At 37.9% G+C, this 18,349-nt stretch overlaps 1 protein-coding gene across 2 annotated transcripts in view; it reads right to left on the reverse strand.

Moving 5' to 3' along the window:
* The window catches only part of LOC307045316 (electrogenic sodium bicarbonate cotransporter 1-like), a 48,529-nt gene that overhangs the window by 9,978 nt on the left and 20,202 nt on the right, over positions 1-18,349 (reverse strand). For both annotated transcript variants that reach the window (XM_079690890.1, XM_079690891.1), the window contains exons 11-19: positions 17,736-18,010; positions 15,963-16,021; positions 15,109-15,294; positions 13,206-13,319; positions 12,378-12,539; positions 11,441-11,619; positions 8,003-8,075; positions 7,114-7,182; positions 6,748-6,921 (exon numbers count right to left, since the gene is read on the reverse strand). In XM_079690890.1, coding sequence (XP_079547016.1) covers positions 6,748-6,921; positions 7,114-7,182; positions 8,003-8,075; positions 11,441-11,619; positions 12,378-12,539; positions 13,206-13,319; positions 15,109-15,294; positions 15,963-16,021; positions 17,736-18,010 — 1,291 coding nt within the window. The remainder of the gene's footprint in view (positions 1-6,747; positions 6,922-7,113; positions 7,183-8,002; positions 8,076-11,440; positions 11,620-12,377; positions 12,540-13,205; positions 13,320-15,108; positions 15,295-15,962; positions 16,022-17,735; positions 18,011-18,349) is intronic.

Consider the following 18,349-nt stretch of genomic DNA (forward strand, 5'->3'; position numbering starts at 1 on the left):
ATTTTAGATCAACTAAAGTATATCTAATCTTGTAATTCAATAATATATAGTCTTTGTATATTAAATAATCATAATTATAATGTAAATGTTTACATTACACTTCTTTATTTGTTATGCTCATACTTTAACCTTTACAATCGTTTGCTTTAATATGCAGTATATTTTTGTGTTTGCTTCCTCCTGCTCCCTTTCGGACACATACTGTATAATTTATTATTATTATTAATATGAAGATATTATTAAGATAAGATAAGATGTTACTTTATTGATTGAACATTTTAGTTTAGAATGTGCTGTCCCACGGTAATTCAGAAGGCTCACAGGTCACATTCCGACCATTATTTAAAACAATAGGTGCTTTCACACCGTCTACAGTTTGATTTGTATAGAGGGAGCTCTGTCAGTTTTCGAATTACCCATTTGCTTTCGGGGAGCCCTATTTTTCAGAGCACATCCTGCTACTAAATATGTCAAACGCACGCTCTGTTGACTGGCGCAGCAGCGCGGATGCGATCAATTGCTATAAAAACACTCTTCTACTAATACAGACGGTGTCACTATGCCGGCGGATGTGGCCGTTGTTGAAGCCTCTTCCGGCTCCGCATCGGCAGTCCTCTCCCTCGGTGTGGAGCTGTCAAGCTCGACCCTAACGCCGCTTACAGCCGGCCAACTAAAAGTTGTTTTCCGTTCACGTTGTCATTTTTAGACTCCTTCGCTTCTTTGCTTGTGAATCCAAAAGCTGTGACGCTTGGCTGTTTTCGTTTTGCCATATTTTTTTATTACACAGCCAGAGTTAAAAAATATATCAATAGGAACATTTCAAATACCGCGCCGGCATCACCGCCATAATCATAGCAACTTAAGTAAGAATGCAGCGCCGCCACATACAGATGGCAACACCCAGACATATTCACAAATATAAAACAAATATTCAGAAACTGTAATGAAGAATAACTATTATTTATTTCAAGAACTGTTATTTACAGAAACTCAACATTTCTAATCTGTGTGACACAAATATGCACGATTGTTTTGGGCTCCCCCTATTTATCTCAAAGTCAGCCTTCAGGGGAGCCCTCCCTCTTCGAGGGAGCCAAGCTCCTCCTAGCTCCCCCCCATTTCGAACAGTGTCTGTGGCTGAATGGCCAGCGATTAGGTGCGGCGCATTTGTCATAGGTGATCAGAGCTAACTGCCTGCCGTCAGATTTCATTTAAAAAACAGATCTGATTTTAAGACTATTTCTGCGCTCATAAAGAATGATAAGAATAAGAATAATGCGTATTGAACTGGTTTAATTAATTAGTGAGTTTATTTAATACTAGAACCGCCAATCGGGTCAATTTGTGTGATGTGTGTTGTGTGTGTGCAATGTAACTTTTTTTCAATAAAATATTAAAATCTCCCAGTCCCTGACTTTTCCTGAAAGTGTGTTGTGTAGCACCCTATGTTGTTAAAAATTGCATTCTAATAGCGGGATTTGACAGGTTTAGGTAGGCCTATACAAAAACCTCTGGCGGTTCTAGTGTTAAGGTAATTAGGTACAGTAGAAGCCCTTTTTTATCAGTAACGAATTTAGCAGTTGAACATAAAAGTCAACTAACTGAGGGTCACTTGCAATGACAGTGTTGTGTCTAACTGTAAGCTTGTCACTCAGAGTAACCTACCGTTAATTTAGCTGCTGGAGAAGAAAGATCAAGGGGGGAGGGGGGGAGAGAGCTGTGGTTGATGGGCCATTAGTTGTGTAAATACACAGCTGAGAGCTGCCGTTTCATTCAGACTGTTTAAAAAACTGTAACAACGGACTATTTTTCTTAGCGGATGCATGTCAATTTAAATCAATACATACAACTATTTTTTAAATCAATACATACAACTATTTTTTAAATCAATAAAAGACATTTTCTAAATCCATAAAAGCATTTAAATTAATATTGGGAGTCATGTCGTTACTTTGTTGAGAATTTGGCCGTGTAATAAGCGGGATAATTTGCAGCGACTTGTTCCTTATGGGGAAAATAACACCCGTCATGTGTGTGTAGAGGTGTGTGTGGTTAAAACACTTTCATGAAGTGAAGGAATTTCCTTCTATAAAACAGCTGTGGGCAGCAGTGAGTGTCACGGACATGAATTCATAGATCAAGGCAGACTGGTGCACACACTCTCCTGTCCTGCCAGGCGACACGCCCGTTCTAAGCCGTATCCCTCACTCCTCACATCCCAAGCATCCCCACAAGTGTATTATGTTGTTACATCGTTTCAGATGTTATTTTTCAGTTGTGCTCTGTCTATGTTCAGTGATGCAAACTTGTCACCTTCCGGCGAAATTCGCCGTTTTGAATCCAAAATAAGTCGTTTGTGTGATTCATGTAGATCTGCAATACAAATATTTTTGGGGTATGGGGGGGGCTGGGACCCGGAGTAATCTGCGGCCGTGAGCTGTTATGTGCCATCATGACACGCATGGTGTTCTTTTTTTATATATCATATATCATATATTATTAATGAAGTACGAGCTGTGTGCTCGAGTCTTCCTGCCTGTCGGCTCTGCTCATGGATGTATAATAAGGCTCTGCTGCTCCGAGATGATGGTCTAGCTTCAGCAGCTACATTACCTACGGGTGCGTTCGTTAATATTAACTGTGCGTCCGGAGTCACTGTGGCACAGACTGGACCGCTGGTGAACAGCTGTTAGAACGGGCTGTTCAGGTGTTCAGAGCAGAGCTCCCTGTCGGAGCGGCAGAGCGTGATGTGAACTGAAAAGTTTTTCTGTGGCAATATTATTTAAGGAATCGTTGAGCTAGCTAGCTAGCATACATTGTCACTATCTGCTAACGTTAGCTTTAGCCTTCTATTTCTAATAGTTTTTTTCATAGGCTATAAACAGAGGTGGTATAAGTATATATATTGTACTTGAGTAAAAGTAGAAGTACTCAGATCTTGTACTTGAGTAAAAGTAGAAGTACTCAGGTCTTGTACTTGAGTAAAAGTAGAAGTACTCAGATCTTGTACTTGAGTAAAAGTAGAAGCACACAGATCTTGTACTAGAGTAAAAGTAGAAGTACTCAAATCTTGTACTTGAGTAAAAGTAGAAGCACTCAGGTCTTGTACTTGAGTAAAAGTAGAAGCACACAGATCTTGTACTAGACGTAAAAGTAGAAGTACTCAGGTCTTGTACTTGAGTAAAAGTAGAAGTACTCAGATCTTGTACTTGACTAAAAGTAATAGTCCCAGAGTGTAGGAATACTCTGTTACAGTAAAAGTCCTGCATTCAAAATGTTCCTCAAGTAAAAGTAGAAAAGTATTATCATCAAAATATAGTGAAAGTAGCGACAGTAAAAGTAGTCATTGTGCAGATTGGTCCATTTCAGAATAATAGATATGATATGTTTTATAATGATTGATCATGAAAGTGTTCTCAAAGCTGCTAAAGGTGCAGCTAGTTTGAATGACTTTGTATACTGCAGGGTAGCTTGTGGATTTACTCCAGGTGGAACTAAAGTCTGATTTAACACTTGATTATATTTCACTTAATTAATCCAGATCTGTGAAGTAACTAAAGGTATTAAATACATGTAGTGGAGTCAAAGTACACCATGTACCTCTGAACTGTAGTGGAGTAGAAGAACAAAGTAGCAAAACATTGAAATACTTAAATAAAGTACAAGTATCTCAAAATTGTGCCCAAGTATAGTACTTGTTGAGTTTATGAACTTAGTTACTTTACACCATGTGGCTATAAAGATAAATAGACTTAAGCCTTGCACAGAGGCATGAAAATACATTTTCAAAATGCTCAACAGTGCTGCCAAAATTATAAACTGACTGCTACACAATTTAAAATAAATGTTTTTATATATTTCTATTAGATGTGACTCTTTGGCGTTTCTGTTATTATTAACACTGCTGCTTTAGTTGTTCTGACTGCTAAAATCCTCTGTCATTCCGTGGGGTGGGGGAGCCGGGGGCTCGGATCCTTGTCACCTTTTTCATACCTGATGAGTTTGCATCCCTGTATGTTAAAAAGCCTCAGTCACCTTAATTCATGTAATAAAAACATCTCAGGTCAGTAACACTCAAAGCTAAATGTGCAATACCATGTTCAGCTATGTTACTATTTATAATGTTATTGTTGTTACATCAGAAGATGTACATATTGAAATGATTTCTTAACTTACAGTAGGCTATTTTTTACAATGTGTGTTGGAAGGATTTATTAAATTACAATGAATATTGTCATTGTTGAAGGCTTTTAGAGAAGGGTGAACTATAAGCCTGAATTACATAAAATGTTATACCTAAAAACATAAAAGCCACAATAAATAAGTCACAATTATTGTAGTTATTTTTACCTCCCGTATTGCTTTCAACCCACCAGCTTTTATGGTGTTGTTACGTCACTAACTGTAAGCTTGTCACATACAGTCTATGGTCACTCAGTGTAACCTACTGTTAATTTAGCTGCTGGAGAAGAAAGATCAGGGGGGGAGGGGGGGAGAGAGCTGTGGTTGATGGGCCATTAGTTGTGTAAATACACAGCTGAGAGCTGCCGTTTCATTCAGACTGTTTAAAAAACTGTAATAACGGACTATTTTTCTTAGCGGATGCATGTGAATTTAAATCAATACATACAACTATTTTTTAAATCAATAAAAACATTTTCTAAATCCATAAAAGCATTTCAATTAATATTGGGAGTCATGTCGTTACTTTGTTGAGAATGTGGCCATGTAATAAGCGGGATAATTTGCAGCGACTTGTTCTTTATGGGGAAAATAACACCCTTCATCCAGATGAGGATCCCTCCGCTACACTTTGGGATCCTGATCGACCGACGAAACTCCATTAAAATATACATATTTTTGGTGAATTACTGAGTTTAGGCACGTTAATAACGTTTTAATGAAGTTGAATACAGTATTCATATGTGTCAGTGATTTCATGTCAATTCGGCGAACATAAACACAAATGATCGTGGTGAAGATGATGATTAAATTAGGATTAAAAATCGAGAGCCGGGCTGCATTTCCTCCCGTTCGTTTTTTTCGAATAACAAAATTATTTTGTTAAATAACAACATGGTGATGTTTTGTAAATGATTACATGTCTCTTATTTAGCACAGTAGTATGATATCCGTGACATATGGATCTTAACAAAGTTCCGCTGTACATCCAGCATACTGTATCTCACTTTATTTCAAATGAGCTCCAGTGTGGAACCCCACTGCACCCCCTGGTGGATCAATGATCCATTGCAGCTGGCTTCATTATAATTACATTTATCTATCACGGGGGCGGTCTCAAGTCAAGCTGGAGGTTTTCCCTTGAGCAAGGGCAGATCACGTACCAATCACGGCCCTCGCGTTTCAAACTGTCTGAAATGAATCGCTACATCTGTAGATCGATCGTAGGGTTCTTTTCCCCAGCAAATCATGTATTCAACCTTCAACTGGCTTCTCAGTCACACTTATGTTATCTGTATTGTGTTCCTTGATTGTGACATGTTTCCAAAGCGCTTTATTATTCTCATACTGCCTGTGCTGCAGCTCCTCTGTTCACCCTCTGTCTGAAACCAGAGCCCAGTCTGCTCTGATTGGTTAGCCAGCTAGCTCTGTTGTGATTGGTCAAACGCTTGGAGATGTCCTTCACCTTAGCCTATCACGTATGATGCGATGGAGCGCTAGCCAATAGAAGCCCGAGTTTTACATAGTGATGTCACTATCTCACAAAAGTCAACAAAGGAGTCCAATGGAGGCGTTTCAGGCAGGGGGGAGTGTGTGGGAGAGAAACTCCCTCTGGAGCAGTGGTTCCCAACCTTTTTTCCCAAGAGCCCCCCCAAATGACTCCTGTTGGAAGTTGCCCCATCCCCACACACACACACACACACACACACACACACACACACACACACACACACACACACACACACACACACACACACACACACACACACACACACACACACACACACACACACACAGGGGGAGGGGGGGGCCAACAGCGATAATTAAAACTCTCAAAAATGCTACAACTACTGTCACAAACTAGATGAATGTGAAGTATTTTGTTAAAGGAGGATGAAAGCGTAATTAAGGAGCACTATTTGAGTGACTTTGGTGGTTATTGGACTCAGGATTTATTCATTTGGATTATGAAGAAATTAAAGGACGGCGCAAGTGGAAACAATTCACAAAGGGATTAAACTGTTTAAAACACATGCTCAAAGTAAGCCGGATTTTGCCGATGTATTTATGTGCATTCAAAAGTCGTAAATAATCTACAAAATGTGACAAATAATCCAACTGAAACCGGCATGGACAATGACTATGTTTTAAAAATTCGCTTATCCAGGAAAGCCCGGTTTGGACACTTTATGCCTTTAGCTACTAACTTGAATTGTTATTCAAATTAATTAATCAATTATTTTTTATATTTTATTGTAATGTAGAGACAAGGCTTTTAGTGACAATCATGTATTGCTTTACAATTATATGTAAAAAAAAAAAAAAACATTAAAGAAAAAAAGTCTAAATATGATATTTCGCCTAAAATCATCTGAGGCCTGGCGCCCATGGGGGGCACGCTCCCCAGGTTGGGAATCACTGCTCCGGAGGGACCTTAGGGATCTTAGCGTTTGCAGACCATTTACATGCAGAAAAACAGACACACTATAGGAAAGGGCAACCTTTAAATATTGCAAGTAGCCACTTTTATTATTTTGGCTGAACGTTAAAACAGTTGTCTCTCACCATGACAGGGAAAACTATGGCGGCCACGGTGGACTTGAGGATCCAGAGCAGAGCCAAGCAGAGGATCTGGATGAAGGTGAAGAGGTGAACCTTCCTGAGGGGAACATGTCGCAGGTACACCAGGTCCGGCTGATGCTTTGCTGGCATCAGGAGCAGCTTCAGACGATCCATGAACTGCAGACAGACAGAGGTACGCGTGACACAATGCACTGCACGTAGGAATGTATCAGACAAACAGCTAGTGTCTGGCATGCATTGTTACTTGGATCCTCAGAAGACACTCTTACATGACATGTGTCTGTATTATGTTTATGAAGTTATTATGCTATCCTAATAAAGAAATTTGAATATATATGCAAAATGTACCTGCACTCCATTGAGAGAGGCAACTCCCATGTATAGGAAGACTCCATACAGCACTGGCATGGGGATGAACTAGGTCAAACAGAGAGAAACAATGAATACACATTAAGCTTTGGTAACTACAAATGTGTGGCTTTCACTGAGTAATAGCAGCAGTAATTAATCATATTTGTTTATAGAAGATATAATACACAACTATCATCCTAATATCAACCTAATATAAAAGAGTGCAAAAATAAGAATACGTGGGATAAAAGGGCTAGTTTTGTCAACCTTAATAACTATTATAACACATAATATATTAATACAAACAATTGTCCCCGAGAGGTTTTCTGTTTCCTGTATAGAGCCCCAATGGTAACACAACAACGCATAAGTTTACATTTTAAACAGTTAATCTCTATTCATCTTGAAGTATTATGACGACCTCATCAAAAATGTAGATCAGAGTTCAGTGTGTGAATATTGTGGACTTACAGATGCAGAAATAAAAGCTTATTTATCTATATTTTTGTGTGCTGTCGATTCCATAAATATGAATGCTCTTTTACGTTGCACAACCACCTTTCAGATCAAACAGTTTTTAGTCTGTGTTAATGTTGCAGTTATTGCATTTTGAAGGGCTTTAGTGATTGAGAAATGACAACTTGACAGGGCAGTAAGCACACACATAATGGTCTTTCAGGGACTCTAGCAACATTCATCATTTTAGTGATCATATCCAACATCTGTAAATTGTAAAGCGCTTTGAGCACCTGTAAAAGCGCTCTAATAAAAAAATGTAATGCATTATTATTATTATTTATTATTATTATTATCTGCTGCACTGATTTCTAAAGGTTTGGGAAGAATACATTTGAAGCTTACAAATGTAGACACAATGATGAATTACCTTTAAGATAGGAGACATAAATACAGACAGTCCTGTCAGGATGAACACAGCCACCCCAGTGACCCTCTGCTCTCTGCAAAAAAGGGAGAATAATACAGTCATCGTGTTTAATTTATTTTATTTTTTTGGGATAATTTTCTTTCTTTCCTACAATTACAAGATCCCATAAAAGCCTGAATAATAATAATAGTGTTGAATACTTGCCAGTGCTTCTCAAAGTGTGGTCCGCGGACCACTGGTGGTCCGTGAGCGCCCCCTAGTGGTCCGCGAGTATATTTGTAACATTTCACATTTGAAATAAATACATTTCAGTTTTCCGCACTCTCGCGGGAATATCTCCGCAATGGAGCGAGGTTAAGTTTCACTTTCGATTGCATGATATAGCCCAGCGCAACACCTTCATCACACATGTTGCCACTTGTTTGTACCATTTTCAAAAAAAAGAAAAACGATGTATTTTTTAATATTTGTGGAGTTAGGTGGTCCGCGGGTGTTTTTTTATTGGTAAAGTGGTCCTTGGTATGAAAAAGTTTGAGAAACACTGAGTTAAGCCAATTCAAAAACACCCCCAACATTTGTTGAAGTTCAAAGTTGTTGTAGATGTTTCAAGACTTTGTTATTTCAGCTTACAGCTGACACCTCAGGACGCTCCGGGGGACCTCTCCCAACAGAAACACCGAAAACTACTCAGAAAACACCAAGAAAAGTGTCTTAACTGTCGCATAATCAACATGAAGTCACATGTTCCAAAACATTATGTTTTAACCTTCTTATTGCAAGTTACCTGGCGTACATAGAGTAAGAGAATTGTACCTGACAAAACTCTAAAGTGATAAAAAGAAAATATTTTTTTTTTTGTAACATATTTCTTTAAAGTACAGTTTCTGTAATATGTTTTTGATTCACTTCCCTCTGTGCTTTTTTTGGGGAGATAATATTAACAATTTAACAGATATCTGCTGTATAAATATATTTTAAGCTTAATTCACAAACTAAATAAAAGAATTACAGTTAAGTTTATTATGAGATATTTCTTGTTTTTTAGTTTTGACATCACAAAACTACTTGGTGGGGGGGGGGGGGGGGGGTTGAATTGTGTTAATCAGATTTGTTTGTCCGTTTTTTTATTTTTATTTAATAGTCATATCGACCAAACTGTGATGGCAGGTGCACACAGCATCTCTTGTGCTTCTGTCTATAATGCATTAACCATGTACTTAATGAGTAATATTCTGCCTACAAGCACTGAATAATCATAGTTATAGGCATTACAATATAGCACATTATAAAACATTTTTCATTGATTATAGTTCAGTCTCTATTAGTTTATAATTGTCACTTCCTGACATGTTTTTGCAATGACCATAGTGTTTTAGAACTCAATATAATCACTGTTGGAATGCATTATTATGTGGTTTTAGGATACTCTAAATCAGGGATGGGCAACTTGGATGGTGGTGGGGGTCACATAATTAATGTACTGGCCACCAGGGGGCTGCAGATTCACTTGGAAAACACAAACACACACACACACACACACACACACACACACACACAAATTCTATGTCTTGTATGTAATTATTAACAAATACACTAAGTCTGACATCTTCATAGACATTTTACAATCTTTCAGGGAACATCCTCTAATAAGTTCACTAAACAAATATCAGTTCACAGAAATGTTATTTAATTTTTACAAGTGGCATGTTTGTATTGAACAGGTTATTTAAAGGTGACCTATCATGCAAAATGTACTTTTGTACGTCTTGTATACATGAATATGTGTCCCCGTTGTTCCAGGGAGCTCACCAAGTGTCAGAAAACACAACCCTCTCTATTTTCCTCCATACCCAAATCTCTTAAAAAGGGGCTGCAACGGATCTGATACAGACTGATCCAGATTTGAACACTTCTATTACGTCACAGAAGTAGCACTACGGCTATTGGGCCAACTCCACCAATCAGGAGGAGACAGCCACGGACATTGCCGTTCGAAAGCGCTGGAGACGCTGTAGTACATATGCCAGGCCTGTAGATGGTGCTGTTCTCAAAGAATCAGCCCATGCAAAGACAGTGTTAAATTGAGCGAAATGAGGAATGGCTAAAATGCATGATCTGTTTGGTATTTTGAAAAATAAAAAGTATAAATATGCCTTATATAGGTACACTATATTATTAAAATATAGCATGATAGATCCACTTTAACAGTGGAATAAAACTATTTTAAACTATTGGAAAGCACGGAAAATGTGTGTGCATTGAGATTAACCATTAATAAGATGACATAAACATGAAGTCATGAACACTAACCCAGACATTAGTTGTCTAACTTGAACCTAAGACACTTGTAGCCTGTCTCTGCATTCCCCTTATTCTATAATAAGGGGAATGTCAACACAGACACCTGTCAGCCCGCACTCTGCTGTTCCTCAGCACCGCTCCCCCTCCCTCCCGCTGAAATTATGAATGAAAAGCGTACTGTATAGTAATCATAGATAACACGGCAGGGTCCGTGACAGTTTGTTTTCATCTGATTTCAAATAAACAAAGTCTTGGTTTTTAGAATATTAAACTTGTTTCGCCAAATTCAGATGATAAATACAACTTTTAAGCTTGTAACGGCATAATTACAAGAGGCAACTTAACGTCACAGCAAGCATAACAACAGCCGGTGTTTCTTGTGAGTGTTTCCCTGGGAAACAAACACAATACACACAAACGTGTCACAGATTATTTCGCGGTATTTGGCTGCCGAACTAAATCACGTACGCAGCTCGCGACGTAACTAGGAGTCTAGTGGACGGTATCAGTACAACAACATTTTTTTTTAATTAATTACATTGTTTATAAATGTATCTGAGGGCAGCCATTTGTCCATCCCTGCTCTAAATGGTTATTGGATGCTTTGAAGTCATGAAATAAAATAAAGTAGATATAATACATTACAAGTTGGTTATAGGTCACTTTAGGTAGTGACTGTTTACTTTAATTACAATGCAAGTACACACAGTGCGTGAAACTATTTATCTTATCTTTATTCATAACAGTGTGGTGTTATTGATGGACATACTAAGACACATTTATAACCAGCAGGACAAATAAAGAAATTCTGATTCTGACTCTTATTTTAAGTTACTCTATGGGAATTATAATACAATAGGATCCTTGCTAAAGAAAGTTATTTAGTGACCAGCATTTATGAGATATTCTGATACTTTGCCATATAAGTCATTATAAAATGTGTTTTAATGTGTTATGAACAATGTTACAAAGCATTATGAAACTGTTTTAATGCAGTAAGGACTTTGTGTTATCTTCATTTACTATTAATCTTACTTAAATGCTTTACATTGTATCCTTTAAAATTAAGTTCCCTTCAATAAATAAGATTTTCTGTTATGTGTATTTTATGTGAATAACACCTTGTAGCAGTCTTACCTCACACCCAGGAACTTGGGCTGCTCTCCAGGAGCCGATGTTTCCGTCTCCATCTTCAGAGAGTCGATGTGAGCGATGGAGATGACTGTGGCGGCCACGTACCACGGCAGACCCATGAAGGAGCACACAATAAGCAGAACGGCCACCAAGAACAGATCCAGATGGTAGCCTGCCCCTTTCTAGTACAGACAATAAACACAAGGTCATAGGCTGTGCACGCTCAGGCATAGACTGTATGTAGAGCACAGCTGAAAGCACAGGCAAATGTAAAAACCAGCAGAAAACTCTTCCATGTTTATATAACACCATATGCTGATTAATACAGTAGCGTGTCAGCTCTTTCTTTCATAGCGCTTCCCAAGTTATCTTTAAAGACACCAGTAACAACGCAGAAATCAAAGGCAGTCTTGCTCAGCTCTAGCAATGACCCTTCGAACATTTCAAGTGGTTGCTTTCAGATCCAAACTGTGTTCAGTCACTGCCATGAAACATCTCTCACCCCCACGAGAAGAATGACAACAATATGTAACTACAGTGTGAAGGTAGCCAGTGTCCTGTACAAGCTGCAGTATGTTGTGGGAAACGCATGAAAATCCTCGTATAAATCAGATCAGGACTTTTACAGGAAAGATAACTTTTTTTGTTGTTCTTGTGGGATTTCTCATTTTAAAACCCAAAATGCAGACTCAAGCACTTCAACCATAATGAAACATCAATTCAATGTTCAAGTTATGCTGCACTACATTTTGGGCAGGTTCTGGGAAATGTTGTATAGCAAATCTTCCTTGGTAGGGCAAAAACTCAACAAAAAACGACATCTATATCGACCTTGTGTATGAGTATTAAACCGTATTTACTATTTGAAAGACTTTTAACTGCTGGGTAACACATTTTGTGGCTTTGAACATACTTTTCATCAGTAATGTTTCTTCTGTACCTTCAGCATGTGCTCCTTCCTGTTGACGATCACAGCAGTAATCTGTTGGTCCATGAACACCAGTATGGTGACCAGCAGGGCAGGGAGAGCCGACGCCAGGTAAACCCACCAGGGGTTTCCTCCGAACAGGGGCACAAACCAGCCTCGTTTGGGACTTGTAGGCTGTTGGGGAGGACAAAATAATGTTTACTTTCAATAAAAAATGTTGCTCATCTCCTTTATTGTTAGCGCATAAACTATTGATCACTTTACCTTCCTTAAGATAATCTTTCAAAACTGCTTGATTGATTACATTTCATGCATATGGCGCTTTAAAATTCAGAAAAGCACTTTCCGGGTTCACTGTATCCAGGTAATTTTGACATGTAGACAAACAGGAGGAGCTGTGGATCAACCGACCCTAGCTTCAGCTAATGCTGCTGCTTTCTAAAAACAGCCAGTATTTTTTATTATGTCACTATGCTAGGGAAACAAAGTTGTCAATTAGTTCAAGGTCTTCTCTCTTAACTTTTTCCTCAAATGTTTAATTTTATTCTTGATGCTTTGTCAATAGTCCTTTTTTAGGACGCCTGAATATATGGAAAAATGTAGTCAATTTAATCTAGCCAATGCAAATAATTTTGTCATTTCAGTCAAACTTTCTTGACAAAAGACTTTATTTAATTATAATTATTATTATAATTATATTATATAATGAACAACATAGGTTGAATGTTAAGAATTGCGAGCAACCAGAATCTACTGGTTCTAATTATATTTTATGAAGTAATGCACCAATAGAGAATTGCACTTGAACTCAGCAGCAGCATGAGATAGGAAGGAACTCACCTTGAATTCAGTTGGCACAATAAGTTTAGGAGTTTCCACTCCTACGAGCATATCCACTCCACAGAAGATCAAGATAGCCAGAATGATGGCGAAGTCACTGATGAGTTTCCTCACCTGGGTGAAAAACAATAGAAACAGTTAAGTACTGTATGTAACCTGCTGATCAAACATTTGGACACAAGAACAAGTATTGTTGGTTTAAGTTATTAAAGTTATTAAACCCTCCAACTGCGATCGTCAGACTTACCCAGCTGCCCTACAAGACCATATGCAACGCTGTTTATGTATGTCATGAAAGAGGCTGTGGAGAAATACTTCCGTGCAAATTTGTGATATTAAACTGTGAAAAAAATAATATAGCTATATTTGATATTGTCCTAGAGGTGTTGAGAACAGAAAGTTCTCAAAGTACATTGTATGTATTTATATATTTTACTTATCTAGTCTAGAAAAAAGGTTGACGTGATCATTGAATTATAAAACTTTCTATATTTACAGGGACCCGGATCAGTTATAAAAAATATTGTATTATTATTATTATTGACCTGTTCAGCCCGGGGCCTGTTTTTCAGGTCTCAAAAATGATATAAACAAATGACTATGTGTTCACTTCTAAAAGGTGTAGATGAATAATCTTTTTTCTCAAAGGAATGATACACCTGTGAGTTGGCTGTAGAAGTGTCAGAATCAATATAGACGTTTTTATTTTAAAGTAAATTCAAATTGGACGTAGTAAAACATTTTTAATTATAGTGTCCGTCCAAAAATAAAAACATTACTTATAGTGAAAACCACCCTTGAATGATGGGATAGCAGACTAAAAGCTTTAGGAATCCAAACTATAACATATAATAAGTACCCTGTATCAAGATTTATGCAAAACAACTGACATTTGACCTTTTTAGAGAGTTTTAGAAAAATAAACCCACCTCTGGGGTCATTTGGGTGTATTTCTGAGATATTCCATATCTCTGGAACCCATTGGTCGATTTTGGTGATTGAGACCTCTGTTTAACCGTTAGAGACAATAGAATCGAGGGGAGGTTCCTAAATCCATCTAAACATTACCATTGCTGAGTTAGAATGATGTGCATGCAGCATGCCCAAAACCGGAAGCTCCGTTACACTCTATATGAAAAACACGTTTATTGCCATAAATGTTATGATGGATTATCAGTAATCATTTCAAAGTGACACAGAGAAATTGGATTAATCTTCAGCAGTGTTTCTATGCGTTTTAATGCCATTGAACACAACCGTTGATCAGAAAACAGCAAAGGTAAGACGTATTTGCAGTTTCGGCCCCGTAAAGTGAAGTTGTATGTTGTCTTTGCTTGCCGCCGCTGCCGTGAGTTCTGGTCGCACAGTGATGATACTTATACCAATGGAATCTGTGGAATCTCAGCTTTCATATGATATCTAGTTTGTGTAGATAGCATGAAGTATAAAATATCGCTACCGTGAGTTATGTGCTAAGTGCGTTAACATTCATTCGCTAAGTGCTAATTCAGAGGCTTGGTGCTAGACTTGTGTTTTGTTTAGGTAACAATGGTTCATATCGTGAGTTAGCTGAGTTTCCTCCCGTTAAGTGGGTGTGAAACATTAATAGGTTGTTAAATGTTAAAAAATCCTGAGACACAGTTTCGTGAATATTGTGGTGTTTGCTGGCGGGGGCAATCGGGCTCAAAGGGTTTAGTGTTCGTTTGTTTTTAATTTTGGATGATACAAAACTATGGCTACAGCACTTCCTGTTTCTTCCTATTTCCATGAAGTCAGCCCTACACCTTAAGGAGGAGATGCTCATTAGCTTTGAGTATGACTATAGAGGGAATACATTCTGCCACGAGTCAGAGAGTGTAGGGGTTAGTTTGGAATGGGGCCAATGTGTGTGACGATGACTCACAGTGGTGGGGAAGAACTGGCTGGTCTTGAACTTCTTCAGACACATGGAGCAGGTGTAAGTGCCTAAGAACAGGATGCAGGACATGAGGGAGATGTCGGGGACATAGTCGCAGGCCTTCCCCACCAGCTCTCCATTGTACTTCAAGCACTCCGTCTTTGACAGGGACGACCATGTGGCGTTCATTGGCTACACAAAAGAAACAAAGAGCATCTTCATTATAAGGTAAAAGCAGTGATGAAACTGTGCGTCCACCAAAGCAGGCGAAGACACTGAGGCTGAGAAGAGCGGACTGATAACTCAGACTTTGAGAGTTTTGGAGTAAACAGAGATAAGAAAATCAGTGCCACAATAACCTCAAATAAGAAACAATGTGCTTATCAGAATATTGTTGAACTGACAAGCAAAACTTTCTTCTTCAACTCTTATCTTTCTCTTACCAAACGGGGTTGGTTTGTAATTTGTGACCCAATTTCAAAGAGTCTTTTTTAAGATTGTCGAAGAATTCCAGCGGCATTCAAACCAAAGTGTTGCATAACTTAAATCCATGAAATAGCACAGTAAACTACCATACATAGATGACGTACTGTGAGTACTATTACTTACTTAGTACGTTTTTAAATGAAAAACATTTGTAACAGAGTATTTGTAAAACACTGTCAGGCTGCTACTTTTACATATGTAAAACATCTGGGTACTTCTTCCACCACTGATGACATATTATATATCAAACTGAGACAATATATATGTATATTGCAATAGTCTTTTTAACTTTTCTATTAGTTGTTCTTTCTTTTTTTCGGTCGCAGAAAGAAAATAATAATAAAATAAACATGGATCAAAACAGGATCTCTTACCAGTTCAGTGTTGTTCCAGTACCAGCTTGAAGCATCTCCAACCACATCTGTACTGTTCACTGAGGAAACACAACAACAGAATTTTGCATGCATAACAAATATCCGAAGAAAAAGATAAGTTGTCTGAAACGACGATTTAACAGCAGCACACTGTCTTTTAGTCTATCAAAAGTTTGCTCCTATGTCGGCTGTTCAGGGAGTGTATGGGTGGGATTCCTAGATCAATAAGGCGAAAAGGTAAAAGATAAGACTGTGGAATCATTTGCTTCATATGTCAGAACCTAGATTCAATATGAAGGTTTTGTTTTGAGTAAACCACACCATTCTCTTTTGGCAATGGAGCTTCATGTCGTCATTGAGGCAGCTGAATTACAATAAATGTATAAAAGTAGTTTATCCTGCAGCATGAACACTGTTAGAAGAAAGTTACTTGGTCAATTTGAAGAAATGTGGCTCAAGATATTTTGTAAGAAGAAAAATGACGAATACATCAAGCACAATTTTAATTCTGGATATTGTGTTTTAGCAAACTCATGAAGAATTCAACGGTCTTAAGTTTCACAGTTGACACAGGGAATCCTTCCTCTGGCCCTTTGAAGTTGGTAGATTATTTGTATTTTAATGATGGAAAACAACATGTTTTGTAAATTATGTAAATTAGGAAATCTTGAGTGTTTTTCTGCACTGTCCTTATGATGACAAGTTGAGAACATTTATATCAAATGCTGAGGCCGTTCAAAATATTGTTGGTGCAATGAAAATGACACAAACAAAAAAAAAGTTGATAACTTTTGTTTCTAAAGATGGAAAAAAGCAATTTGGTTTATTTGTTTAGTATTATTTATAATTCCTACTCTATACTAGTATAGTTACTGTGGTTTCCGGTCTCTTTTTCTAAATATTCATGGGAGCATATTATTGCTTGCTACATTGGAAGTCAGAATCATGTAGCACACATGTTCAATGAGCATAAATCCAGAATTGTATTATCCCAACAAAAGCTTAGTTACCTTGGTTACATGCTCACATTCAGCATGTTAGCAAATACCAGTAACACTGGTCTGTAGCAAATTGCCAGACAATCCAATTGTTAAGAGATTTGAGTCTGTGGGGGTGGGGGGTGGGGACTGCTGTAGCTCACTGGTTTTAAGCTCAATGACGTTACTCTAGTTCTGCTGGCAACATTTCTAACAAAGCCAAAATATGCCCCAAATAGGTTATCTCATCGACAAATATCTACCAACCAACATTTCCATCCATGTCCCATCTTTGTTACAACCATAGACAGTTTATACAGAGGACAACAACCTGTGTCAGCAAAAGCTGCAGAGGATTACCAGAAGGGCTGCCCCCTCTTCATCTCCCAACCTCATTTACAACATATAATAAAGAGGCAAGCTGTGACGTATCATCAAAACATTGAAAAAAGGCATCAGTTCACAGGAACATCTTCTGTATTGTTCAAGATAAATGTACTGTTTTTAATAAACGTTTTCTTGTGGCTTTGAAGACAGCAAAGATAACTTATTTAGTTCCCTGTAGCAAAAGGGCTGTCTGACAGCCAGCTTAAGAGGTATAATACTCTAAATAAAGTGTAAACCTAAACTGATTTGGATTTATTTTACTAGGCTAAAAAAGATTTCACTGCCTCAATGTTTCGCTCTGTTGGTGGCAAACTGATCTCAAAACCTGGAACAGCTAATGGGTTAATCCATATGAATGTCTAATAAGCAGACATGTGTGGAAACACCCCAAAGTTAAACAACATCTCACCTAAAAAAGCAGGGGCCATACAGAGGCATTCATATTGTGTCACGTAGTCCATCTTGAAATCTGAGTTGATGGGGTAGTGGTGAGTTAGTTTGAGCATCTTCTTGAAGGCATCGTAGATGAAGATGAAGCTTATGAGGCAGGAGAAGCCCTCTTCAGTGAAGCGGGTGAAGTACTGAACCAGGTAGCTGGCGTCAGTGGCCACGAGCACGAGGCAGTAAAACGCCGACCACAGGCCGATCCACAGGCGGAACTCCAGGTAGTCAAATTCATTATCTCTGAATGGAAAAAATAAACACACCAAATATCAAAGAATAATCAGAAATATATAATATAGGTTTTATATGAACAGAGTTACACAGAATAGAACATCTTGAGAATATAGTAGTTAAAGTTGGAACAACTCCATACATTTCATGAATAAAGTATAAATATCATATCCCTTATTTGATTAAATCTGTCTTGTCTCTGAAAACGCATCTATTTCGATTGTACATTGGCAATTAAATTATTGCTGAAAAAAGCAACACAAAGCACTTGTTGAGTCAAAGGGGACCTATCATGCAAAATACACTTTTTGATGTCTTTTATACATAAATATCGGCAGCGGAAACAAT

The sequence above is a fragment of the Notothenia rossii genome (assembly GCF_949606895.1).
Source record: "Notothenia rossii genome assembly, chromosome: 6".
NCBI lineage: Eukaryota > Metazoa > Chordata > Actinopteri > Perciformes > Nototheniidae > Notothenia > Notothenia rossii.